The 12,956-nt window shown below is 40.3% G+C and overlaps 1 protein-coding gene across 2 annotated transcripts in view; it reads left to right on the forward strand.

The window, feature by feature from the left end:
- Nucleotides 1-1,082: 1,082 nt before the first annotated feature.
- Nucleotides 1,083-12,956, forward strand: part of NEURL1 (neuralized E3 ubiquitin protein ligase 1) — a 90,596-nt gene continuing 78,722 nt past the window's right edge. For both annotated transcript variants that reach the window (XM_054983775.1, XM_054983776.1), the window contains exon 1: nt 1,083-1,267. In XM_054983775.1, coding sequence (XP_054839750.1) covers nt 1,234-1,267 — 34 coding nt within the window. In that variant the 5' untranslated portion in view covers nt 1,083-1,233. The remainder of the gene's footprint in view (nt 1,268-12,956) is intronic.

The raw sequence follows: 12,956 nt of genomic DNA on the forward strand, positions 1-12,956 counted from the left end.
TTGTACAGAATTTGGAAGTTTAAAAGAATGGAATCATAGATAATTCCTGATGTATTGGTTCCATTTTGGAAACAAGACCAAATAATTTGGAACTTCAAAATCCAGGGAGAAATATGGATTAGAACTTTGGCAATATCCCTGATTTTCTGTTGTGGTAAGTAAGGCTTGTGTGTGTTTCTGGGGAATGCTAGCTTGATTCTTATTTGGTTGATAGGGGTGGGGAAAGAGAATATTCTTCAACCATCATAGTGTCAGAATGAAGTTTCTTCCCCCTCTACTTTGCCAACCTGCCTGCCCAACTCTGTGCTTTTAATAACGCTCACTGCAGTCAATCAGTGGAGGTAATGGACTGAAGAGCAGGCTGCTTTGTGTCTGAGCTGAGCCTGCAATCCTGCTACAAAAGCTGGTTTACAGGGATGGCGGGCGGTGTGGCGGGGGGGGGGGGAGACGAGGAATGTTTTCACTATTACAGTCTGGACAGAACCATTCTGCATTTCAGTCACTTCTCCCTTGTTCTTAAATGACTAATAATGACTAATCATTAACCAGCTGAGGAATCTGAGCCACTGATGTCTGGTACTGTGTTGTCCCCCACCCCTCACAGATGTCAAGTTTAGTTTACTGAAAGTTTTTTTTTAGTTTCTTTTTTGATCTTTCAATTGCATAATTACAGAGAAAGTTTCATGGGCAGCCAGACATTTGATTTATAAATACATCTGTTTTGTAGCTGTAATTAAGTTTGTTCTGCTTAGAAGCAAGGGTGTATAGCTAGGCAAGAAGCCATCACTTCCAGGAGGTAGCTATTCTCTGCATTTCTCCTCGTGATTTATCTAAGGTGAGATCCTGGGTTAGGGGAAACAGAGTAGAGGTTGATTGAAGGGGTGTGAGCAATTGTCCTTGAGTTGCTTTGGGTCTGGGATGCTGCATGTGCCTATAAACTGCTGTAGGCTTCCCTAGCTCTTCCAGAGTTGCAAGTCTCCTCCTTATGTAAATAATCATGACATATGCCTCTGCTTACTGCTGAGCTGGAGAGGGTCGGAAAGTGGGTGGAGGCTGATCGCAAGCTTCTGTCGTATGTGCAAGAGTGTGTATTTATTGAGAGTCGTTAAATCTGTGTGTGTTGGAGGGTGCTGTGTGTCTTGCATGCTGACAATGAATGCATTCCGGGTGTTCTGCATCTCTGCCCAGTGAGAGAGGAAACAGCAAGGTAGCCAAGCCACCTTGCGCAGTACGATGGGGGGACAGCTAACCAGAAGCACGCTATACGGTAAGGAGCTGGCCAGCACTGATGTTTAGACAGCCAATTCTTAATGTTAGGTAGATTTCTTGCTCTTTCTGCAGCAGGAAACAATATGGCTCAGAAAGGTAAGTGAGGTCCGGGGAAGAGCAGCAGTCCCTCCTCTCTGCTTCACACTCTGCTATGCCTTTTTTTCTTGACAAAAACCCTTTATGTAAAATATGGTCTTATTTAAAGCAGAATCCAAGGATGAGGGAGAGAGGGAGAGAGAGAGAGAACGTGTGTCTTTTATCTGATCTTATTCCATATGTCGCTTTTGTTTTATTGCTTCGGACAAATATTTGTCTACAGACCGTTGCTTCGTCCTCTGACAGACACCATGCAGGAAAAAGAGAGAGAAGAGAATATTATATAGCCTTGACAGCAAGGCCAGACAGTTTAAAAGGCATCCAAGGAAGGATTCGTCTAAGAAAATGGATTGGAGTTTCAGTTAAGATCCCTCAGATAGTGGTTTCTGCTCTCTCTCTTTGTCTCACTGTGTGTGTATGTGTAACTATTTAGTTTACAACATAGCTGGAGGCTTAAAAAGGCAGCTTCAGTGTAAATCCATTTAATCTAGTGTGCTGCATGTCTTTGCAGGATAATACAGAGGAGTGCATGAGAGGCAAGGGTGCGGTATTGCGGGGATCTGGGTAGATAGTACTGAGCATTTTTTTCAGGGGTAATTGGCAAAACTGTATAACCTCTGCATGTTTTTTACAGGAGATGCAGTAAAAGGAATCGGCTTGTTTGCAATAACAAGTAAAATCTAGTCCAAATGAAGCACACTTTCCCTGCTGATTTCAGGGGTAGTGGCTACCTTGTGCCAGAACAGTGCTCAGATTTGGATCATGCCTGGTATTTTTACCTCAGGAACTGCTTGTTCCTCTTCATTGTTGTATTCCTTTAACTTTTTTTACATTGTTTGAGAAAGTGTTTTCTGTCTAAACTGTCAGTTAGCAGGAGTATCTACAAACTCCATTTAAAACCAGGAATATAAACATTCACTTTGTAAAGAAGGTGTGTCCGTCTTTTGTGTGTACAGATAAAAGTTGTAATAATGTATGTCATGTAAATTGTTTTCTGAGGTGAGGTGTGGTTAACAATGCATGCATTTGAATTGTATCCCACAACTCAGTTTTTAATCCATACTTCCTTATTTTCAGGCAACAATTCAGCCAACTAACACTGTATTCACTACTGATGATACTCTCTATAGGTTTAATGTTAATAACTTGGTGTTCCATGAAGATTTCCTAAACTGGTTTGTGTCTTTATTTACGTTTATCATGAACCACACATACCATTTGCAAAATAATGTTAATGTATTATGGGGATAGAGAGAGACAGAGAGAAATCCAGTCAGAAGTGGTGGGTTTTCTTTATAACCTGATTAAAACTATTAGCCTTTTTATGACTGGGAGAACAGAAATAAATACTTTCCGGGATCTTTGTAAATGTACACTTTGGGAATCTCTGTTAAAATGTTTAGCTGTAGTCCATGGCTGTTTCAGCATAGTGTGATCATACAACATCATTTTTTTTACTTTTCTGGTGAATGAATAAAACAGAGAATACAGTTTTAGCTTAGAAAAAAGGAGGCAGAAAGATAGCACCGCATTTTATAAACGTAGCACAGTATAGGGGGAAGAGCAGTTTAGGTTAAACAGAGCAGCAAATTCAAGAACCAGGGACTACAAACTGGCCATTACAACAACACTTATCAGGAATCACAAAAAAGTTTATAAATTCTAAATTCTAGTTTCACAGGATCACAGTGGAACTAAAGAACCATATAGCACAAAAACTAAAAGGAGTCTCATGGTACTTTTACTTATCTTAAACATTTTTATCCAGCCCCTCAGCCAAATAGGTTCTCACAACAGCTTATAATAAATCTAAAATAAGGAACCATGAAACACAACAGCAATAAAATACTCAGGAAATTACAATCCAAAACACTAAAACCAGCAAAAACTTCTCTTAAAAAGAGCTTTAAAATAGTTATAATAAAAACATAATGAACACTTTCAAATTATCAGATAGCATAAAAACAAATTATAAGCATGTTATATAAAAATTAAATTAAAAAACCAGATGTATTTAACCTGTTCTGTGGAGAGACAAAAACCAACAGAGCTTGGGAGAAAAAAATATGTTTTTACCTGGCAACAAAAGGATCAAAGGTGAAGAGCTGATGGGAGAGTGTTCTATACATAGGGTGCCATGACTGAGAAGGCCTCATTTCTTGTTGTAGCCTGCCTCACCTCAGATAGAGGAGGGGGATTGAGCAGGGTGTTCAAAGGGGATTTCAGCTCTCAGGCAATACATACATGAGCAGCTAGTTGTTAGGTTTAAGAACCTTTAGATGGTCCTTAATTTTTAACAAAGTCATTGTTGCATGAACTGGAAAAAAATAGTGGAGTAGAAACTACTACTTCAGATGCATGAAAATTGGAAGTTGGGTGGCATCAAATGATGTTCCTATATATTTTCCAAAAACAACTTTGTTCTTAAGTCTTACTCGTGTTGGATCTGGCCAGGTCCGGTGCCACCATTGAGGCGGTGAGGCGGGTGCCACGGGTGCTGGTGCAGCGGAGGGAGCGGAGGAGGGGTGCCAGGGGCGGAGGTGTGTGCCATGGAGCTGGCATGCATGACCCACAGCTGCTGCAGCTGGCCAGCCCCGCACCGCTACCACTGCCTCTGCCACACGGTCCCGGCCAGCCGCAGCAGCCACGGGCCAGGCACGGCAGGTGTCTGGGGCGGCATGCAGAGTGCAGGCAGCCTCTGCGTGCCACCCCAGCCACCCGCCGGCCAATGGGCCTGGCTTGCTGCGTGATGATGTCATCATGCGGTGACATCATGCAGGCCAGGGACGCGTGTGCGCACTACATGTACGTGCATGTAGGGGCGGCTGCGGGCGCCAGAAGCTCTGGCACCGCCCCTGGATCTGGCTATCATTTTTAGTGCAGGAAAAGATTTTTCCAAGATTTGTGTAGTAACTTTGGATTTTAGTGGTGAGGTTAGCTGGGTCTTCATGCATATTTGATTCATATGGCGTTATTTGCTCTGTGGGCATCTTTCTTCAATGCCGTCTGTTTTCTGCTTGATCTACATAGTGAACTGTTTCATGTAGATTGATTAATTGAACCCAAGGCTGGCATCTGGGCTGGTTGGCCTTTTGGTCTCTTCTGATTTTTTCAATCTTCTCTCTTGTAAATTAAAAAAAAAACTTGTAACAGACAAAAAATAGGTGAAAACAGTATTAATTCTGAAAATCACAACTAATTTTTATTTTTTAAAATAATAATCTTTCAAAAGATAATGTTTTTTTTGTTTTTATAGCTAGCATGTCCTAAAGTCAACACTTTTGTTAAAATTAGCTCATTATTTCACACATGACCAAATAAATTCAGAACAGGAGAACTGGAGATGTGCTGATTTTATGTTTTGAAAACTTTAACTGAAATGCATGACAGAAGAGCATCATGATAATTAATGGAGTTTGGCTTGATTGTTCTGAAGTTTAGAATTTTCTGGTAATTCACTGAGCAGGTGTGCAGCAAGCAGGAGCTGTTCCAACTAATTACAGTCTAATCAGATATGGGGCAAACTGTGGTATTTTGCATATGACATGGAAGTGGATTATATTTCCTCAACAAGAACGGAGTTGCAGTGGCAAAGGTTGTCAACCAGTCAGCTTGTCCCTTCTTTCAAGACTTTTGACAAAAGAGCCATATATCATGAATGAGTTGTATAGTGACTAAAAGCATGACCTATGAGTCAGAAAATTCCTGGTTAAGGTCTCCCATAGCCATGAATTCACTAGGTAGCCTTAGGCAAGTCACTATTCTGTTGGAAGGATTACTGGGATTGCACATGAAGTTGTTTTGGACACTTTAGTGTCCTATATAAATGCATTATTATTAGACATGGCTGGTTATTGAAGACAGTGGTTGCAGTTGCACAACAGCTAAAGAGTCGTGAGAATATTCCTAGAATACCCGCATGCTTGTCCACCATAACAATTGGATGCTGCTATAGCATCTTTCATCTCAGGATCTCTGAGAGGCACAAAACAAAGCCTTGAACATTCTCAGAGCAGACAAAGGGTGATTCTGCACGTCCCGACATAGCGCTATACTCATGGACCAAAAGCGTCTTCCTGGCACGATTTCTGATGTCATTGCACCATGATGCCGCTCTCAAGGCACGATGATGTCAGAAATCGTGCCAGGAAGACGCCCTTGTTGTGTGAGTATAGCACTATGCCGGGACGTGTGGAATCGCCCAAAATGTGGATTGGGTAAACAGGAATATCATTAATTTAAAGTTATGTTTTCATGGAAGATGTAGAGATTTAAGCTTTTTGAAATTCAGATAGTAAGGATTCTTCTGTATTATTATTTCACTGTTTTCTAGTAACTGAGACTGTTATTGTGTACTGTTTATTCTGTAAACAGTTTTTATCAGGCTATTTAGCTATTGCCCTAATTTATGCCACTGCACTCCATTTCAAGATTTTAAGTGCCAAATACCAAAGGACTCAGTAGGCTTGGTTTGGAGGTCTGCTGTGATCACTTAAAAACTGGTTGTTTTCCCCCAGCACATATACTGTTGGGACACTGTTTTTCCACTGCTTCACTACAACATCAACTTGACACAGACCAAAGCCACCATTCATTCACTTTCCACATTCCTATGAAATCTTCCCAAGCTCTGCCAATAAGGATTGAATACAGCATGCTTCTAGGTAGGCCCTTCCCACAACATCACTCTACTGGAAAGGAAGGCATTTTTAGGGTGACAGGAAACTAGGCAATTGGCCTTATTTTTGCCTCCTTGTATACTGTATGCTTTCCAGAGGACCTACAGGACATTAGGGGAAGCAGTTCCAAGCTGCTAGAATGTCCAAGAATCCTTTTAAGAAAGTCCCCTTTTGGGGAGGGACAGAAAACAAGACCATTGACCTTACCACTAGATCAGGCAGAAGGAATAATAGCTGGAGCACAGAAATGGATATGGCTTGCTTTCCATTCTGTAAACTAACGCTTTCCTTTGGAAGGGTGCAAAGTGAACTCCTATTATACCATTTATGACAATTGGTTTCCAGTCATTATGCAGTATAACAGCTGTCCATAGTAAACATGAACTGAATAAATGGAGTGCAATGTAGCAATATTGAAAATAACATAAAGGGAAGTACAGTCAGTCTTCATCAGAGCCAGGAATAGACACCAAGCGTTTTGTTTCTCAGTTCTGTGTTTCTAGTCATAAGACTATCATTTCTTCCTGAGAGTTAAAAAAAGAAGACCTCTGCAAATGTTATGTACTCTTACTATATCATGTACTCTACTTAGTAAGTGTGCTTATTTTGGGTGGCTCTTTCAACAGGATAGAATATGGTAAACATTTGCCATACAGACTCACATGATCCATAAAATGAAAAAAACTTAATCTGCCATTAGGTAATGATCCTTTTTTGGTATCAGTTTTTTTCTATTCAGTTATCTCATCTCACTTGTATAAATATTTAATGGCAATTTGCACCTGAAAACAATATTCAATATAAAATCCACAGAAAGTGTCAAGTTTGCAATCAGTAACTATGAAATATGAGAGCGTAGATTACACACCATATTTAAAAAGCAACACTCAATAATGCTACTTGATTTAGAGTCATGCTCCATTATGCATATATGTACTCCTCTCTTTCAGATATAGTAACTGTGTTAACCCTTACCTGTTAATGCACATATGAGTTCAAGAACAGCCTGCAAAACCAGTCCAAGAGGTCCCATCTAATCCAGCATCCTGTTTCCAGCAGTGGTTAACAAGATGCCTCTATGATGTCCACAAGTAGGGTGTGAAGGCAACAGGCTCCTCCACAATTATTTGTCCTCCAGCACCTGTCATTTAGGTTTGGGACTTCTATCTTTGGTGGGATTTGATGTCATCTGCAGCATTCTTTTTAAATTCTCTTTTTTAAAAAAGGAAAATTGTAATTTAGCTTTGTGATAAGGAAATAAGCATCCATGGTGCAGTTTGTTATTAGAGCTGTATTCTATTAAAGCTGAAGAGTCACTTTTGTTAGGATGTCATTGAAAGCTGTGGCTACAAGTTTCACTCAGTCATTAGATGTAAATGGGGACCAGTTCCTTAGGGCTGGAGAAGATGCCAAACTGGACGCATCCCTCAGTCATACACTATGTAGTTTGTTGCACATTTACTACTATAATCCTAGTTTCTTAGGGCTGACTCAAATGACTATCAGGCACATGCCAGTAGCTGGGACACATTAATTCACCCCCTGAAATTGCTGATTCTTTGTGGCCAGTGAGCTTCTTGCATGCAAGACCACAAACAGAATGAAGCTTCTTGTGTTCCACCAGAAATCTGCACGTGTATTTGCAGAGGCTTGTAAAAAGCTTCATTATCTATATACAGACTTAGCTGGGTCTGAATAGGAAACTAAGACATTATTTTCAAGCCATCATTAGAATGAACTGGCCCTCTGAGTAGACTTCCTATGAAGCTTTAAGCAGCCTTTTGGACAGCTGATATTTCTGCATCAGAAATTTAAAAGAACCCCACTCTCCTTTATTTTTAGTAGGGCAAGTTGCAGCATTATGGATGCACAATTAAATGATTTGTGTGCATCTCTTGAGGGGATGTTCTTGGTAGTCATGGTACGCATAGTGAATTAAGATTTTGTAGATGATGAGATTCCTCATTCTGCATGCATATCCTTCCCATTAGATCACCAACCTCAGCCTGCAAGCGTGATGCCCTCCGATACGGTATTTATTATAGGGAGCTGGCTTTGCTATCTGTTCCATTGTTTACCTCAGTCCCAGTATTCTGTGCAGATGCTTGCAATGTAGAGCCCCTTCTCTCCAAGAGAGTTGATCTTGTGCTGGTAGGGGAGAGGGGGCCTGAACCATTTTCACATGGGTGAAAATGTTGGACTGAACTTGCCTGTGCTGGCTTGTTCCTAATTATGGCCCTAGGTTTGTGTTTTCTAGCCCTAGCTCTCTGGGCCATAACTCTTGCTCTCACTCTTCCTGTCACATGACTTCCCATCATGTAACTGGGTTGGTAACAGTGTTAGTGGATGCCATATTGTTTAGTTGTTGTATTTACCATCAGGTCTTTTTACCATCAGGTCTTCAAAGTATATTATTGTATTTTAAAAATACAATGGTAACTTTTTCTTCCCTCCTTCCCTCTACCCCAGATGGTATGTGCTATATCCTCTTGTTTATAGAACTATATAATAGGGTGACCAGGTGAATTCTTGGAGAGATAGTTGCACAGAGTGTGCACCACAAGAGGGACCCTTCTCTGCATTCTCTTAGATCTTACTGCAGTAAATAACTGGATGTGGAGCAAAGACTTTTCAGATGATCATGAAGGGTGGCTCGGGGAAGCATGTATTCCCAAAGATATGAAGGACTTTTCAGGGTTTTGAACTTTTATAAACAATTGGGCCAGGAAGCAATCAGGAACCCAGTGCTGTTGAACTGAGACTGGAACTATATTGTCTCTTTATCATATTCCAGCTCCTAAATGAGCATTTGCATTCTGCACCAACTGAAACTTTTGAATTGTCTTTAAGAGCAGCCTCTCCCATGTGAAGTGCATTATCGTAATACAAAAATGAGGTTATAAGTGCATGAAGAAAGGATGAGAAGTCATGATCTAAGGGGTCTCAGATTGCTTGCCAATAAAGATGCTTAAAGAAACTTCTGGCCCTCATTTCTCCTTGAAAATCTAGTAAAATGTGGGATCTAGAAGCCCTAAACTGCATTCTTGAACATATGGATGGGATCAGTGTAGATAATACTCCAACCTCAAACATTTCCAGACATGCAGTTCAACAACTCTGCCTTGTTAGGAATGAGCTTCAGCTTACTGGCCATCTTGCAGCCCATAATAGAATCATGTTCTAGGAATGGATTGCTGCTCTAGGATCTAATGAGAATGGGTAGTTGGGTATCATCTGGATTCTTGAACCTATAGATAAAACTCGGAGAAATTCAAATTCTATGACCCAAGTTGTTTATATTTGGTTGCTTTACATTTCTGGAAAAAAAAGAGAGAAACTATGTGGTTTGTGAACTGGAGAATCTATGAAGCCTTTTATTTATTTTTGTTTAAAATTCTTCCTTGTCTACTAACCCATGGAGCTCTGGAGGCAACTTGGAATCTGGAAAACAGTGGCATAACAACTTTGACTAACCTTTGACAACTTTGACCAATGATGTTGCCTGTCTCTGAGCTATTTTTAGGAGAGGAGGATAGACATGGTTGAAAACTTAAGAATATAATCAAGTCAATCATAAGCACTTTTGAGTACTATTGATTTCAGTGAGAGAGAGTTAAGTTTGAAAATCAATGGAACTTTTCAATCAAGGTGGCTTTTATATGCGCACACACAAAGCAGTCTTTACATGTTCTGAAGTCTTTGCTTTTCTAAAATCAAGACATCTCTGGTAGGTTTGCTGTATTGAAGTTTTCCAAACTTGGATATCCTAATTTACATATTATACAAATGGTTTCTAGTAATAGAAATGAGGCACATTAATTGTTGTCATTTGATTTGCTGCCTGATCACCACCACAGAAAATTTGGGGAAGTTTAATGGTAAACAACATATCTTTATGCATTTATTCTTAGCAGGGTTCACTCAGACTGTCATCTGACATGACAGCAGCAAAGCTTGTCTGGGAGTAAGAAAGATAGAACATGGAACAGTGCCCTATGATCTCTTAATTTTGTTGCTCCAGCAGTACATGGCTCTTCAGCGGCTCAATTAATGGAAAAGTAAAAATTCCCATGTAGCACGTTCCTATTTGTCCCCCACCAAGTCTTAAACCCTTTATGATTAGTGTAGTGTTTAGCCTTTGTTAATAGAAATGTTAGTAGAAATGGAGAAGTAGTTAGTAGAAATGTTAGTAGAAATGGAGTAGAATGTTAGTAGAAATGGAGAGTCTATAGCCTTTTGAAGATTTGGGCTTATATTCTGTGCACACACCTACCTCCTATTTGTTTCAGTGGAGTTTCATTGGTTTCCATAAAACTTGCGGTCAATGTAGTGTAGTGTGAACAGGACCTATCCATTTAAATGGGACTAACTTCAAAACAAGTATGCATATTAATGCATCTTTAAACATCTCAAACATTTCCCAGCAACACATTAAGTGAAAATGTTTCTCTACACAATTAAGAAACAAATTTAAGATTAATGCCAGTATATAACCTCAGCCATTTAACTGAACCCCAAGAAGAGCTGTCACAGACTCCTTGCCAGCAGTAGGCTATACTGCTCCCCCCTCCCCAAGTTTTATGAATCTGAATATGCTGAATATCAGTATGTGGATGATAATCAAGTAATAGGAAAAATATTATTCCTTTAGAGTACTTTGTGATGAAGCAGTGCCAATACTGAACTAGAAGGAATCGTCCTACAGCGCACACGCACATGCAAAAAATTAGTCCAAACATGAGCATTCAGCGTTATTGAATCCTACTGCCTCCCCCACTAAATTTTTTTGAAACTAGGTAATGTAAAAACAATTATAAACCAATTGTTTTTTTAATATTTTTAGATAAGCCGCTCTTCACAGCTTCCAACACATGGGCGAGGGGGGACTGTCTTTTCATTTTGCCTTCATTCTACCTCGGGATCTAGAAAGTCTAGAGGGTTTTTTAAAAATGAAAGCCAGCTAATGTACCAAATAGGTTCTGAGTGGTATTCCAAAATTCAGACTATACACAGTTGAATAGTCAAAACGGTTGTGAGATACATTGTAATAATACATGTTGAAAAGAAATGTAAATCGGGGCTAATCTGGTGACTAAAAAATTGGAGCTGACCAAAATGATTATTGAGTCTAGTTTATTTGCATCACTTAACTGCAATTCAGAATGTATTTGCATATACTTATAAAAAGGCACTTGGAATTTCCACCCCGCCCCAAACAGATTGAAAGGGGAATCACCTGCCTGTAATGCTTGTTGGGTTGTATTACTTTAGTAGTAGAAGTTTCAAGAGCTCTTTTAAATTATGGCTGCAACTGGAGAGAAAGTGTTAAACAGAACCATGGTTTTTTTTTCTATCAGAGGAGATGCTAGAAGTAGGAAGAGGCAGAAGTAGGAAGATCCAGTTTGGAGCCCTTGGCAGTGGCCAGAAAGCCAGGTGGGGCTGAAAAATGTGCCCATCATTGTTCTAGCTGTGGAAGAGAAAAGGAGAAGTGGGTAAAGGGTCCTTGGCACGCTCTGTTTAACAGAACCAGCCTTCAAATGAATGCAGTGAAGAAAGAGGGAAGTTCTTCAGACATAGATGCACACCTGTCCCAAGCATACATACTCCTACGTCCTTCTCCTGGGGCAGGTGGAGCCATGCTGTTCTGCACAGAAAACTGACATATGAGTTGCTTTGCTTTTGATTGTAATTGCTCTTTGTTTTCAGGAAACATGTCCCAGTATTGGGCCACACCTAACATCAACTAATTCTGCAGCAAATTCATTCTAGTACAGGCTAATCTTTAGAGAAAAACATTGAACAATGCCTGTACCAAACTGCTTGGAAAGGGGCTCATACTGAGTTAGGTACATTATGCATGCTTTTGGATGGAGCTGTAGGCAATACTATTTCTTGGCAGTCCATCTAGCTATTGTGGTTTCTTGGGTTTTATTCCAGCAATAATGCAGCAAAACACATTCTATATTGCAAAACCTTTCAGATTCTTAACTAGCTTTGTTCATCTAATGAATAATCTCCCAGTGGCTGGTCTATCAAGTTTCCTGGTTTTACTGCTTCATGAAATAGGTTTTCAGCTCCGTCCTATGGTGTATCAGTTTCCCAGAATGAGTTGATTAATCAGGGGGAAAGAAAAGATAAATATTACAGCTTTTGAAGTACTGGTTTCTAGTCCTGTGGTTATAGATGTACAAAGTGGATTTTCCTTATTCATTACTTGAATAGTAAACTATTTACCAAGGCAATGAAAGTGAGAGACTTGTACGTTTTCCCCTGTATCCTATCCCCCACTATTTTCTCTTTCTCTTCCTTGGTAGCAGCCATAGCATCTCCTTCCCACCCACCAGCCAACCTAGGTCGATTCCACACCACCTTAGATCTCGCGTCAGTTTTTCGCCTCTGCCACGCCATTCCCTGATTGGTTCACACGCGTCGTCTTTGAAGTCGCCATTAAATCGTCATTGCATCGCCCCAGCCTATTGCGCTTTTGTCACCGTTTTTTTCCTTTCGAGTAAGAACCTCCCCACCCCCGTTGATTTCAAATCCTCTCCTGACCCGCCTCCAAATTAAGGATCAACTTTCCGCCCCGCCCTTGTCCAACCCTTAAAAAAAAAAAAAAATTACGGTGTCGATAGGTCGACATCTCATTATATTGCTTTCATTTTCAGGTACTGCCTAGAACTCTAATAGCACAGTAGTAACTTTGATCGTTAAACCATGAATATTTATTCATTCACGGGTCAGCGAAATCAATTCTCTGGTGATGGACAACACGGAATGTGCTGCTGATCTTTTTGTTGCTCCCAAGTTTGCAAAGAAATTATGAAGCTCAGCTCTGGCATCCTGCTGCAGGGCATCCTTACTGAACCCCCTTTCCCATGGATATTTCACGCTTCACGCTGGCCGTTAATTATC

Source organism: Eublepharis macularius, chromosome 6, assembly GCF_028583425.1.
Source record: "Eublepharis macularius isolate TG4126 chromosome 6, MPM_Emac_v1.0, whole genome shotgun sequence".
Classification (NCBI taxonomy): domain Eukaryota; kingdom Metazoa; phylum Chordata; class Lepidosauria; order Squamata; family Eublepharidae; genus Eublepharis; species Eublepharis macularius.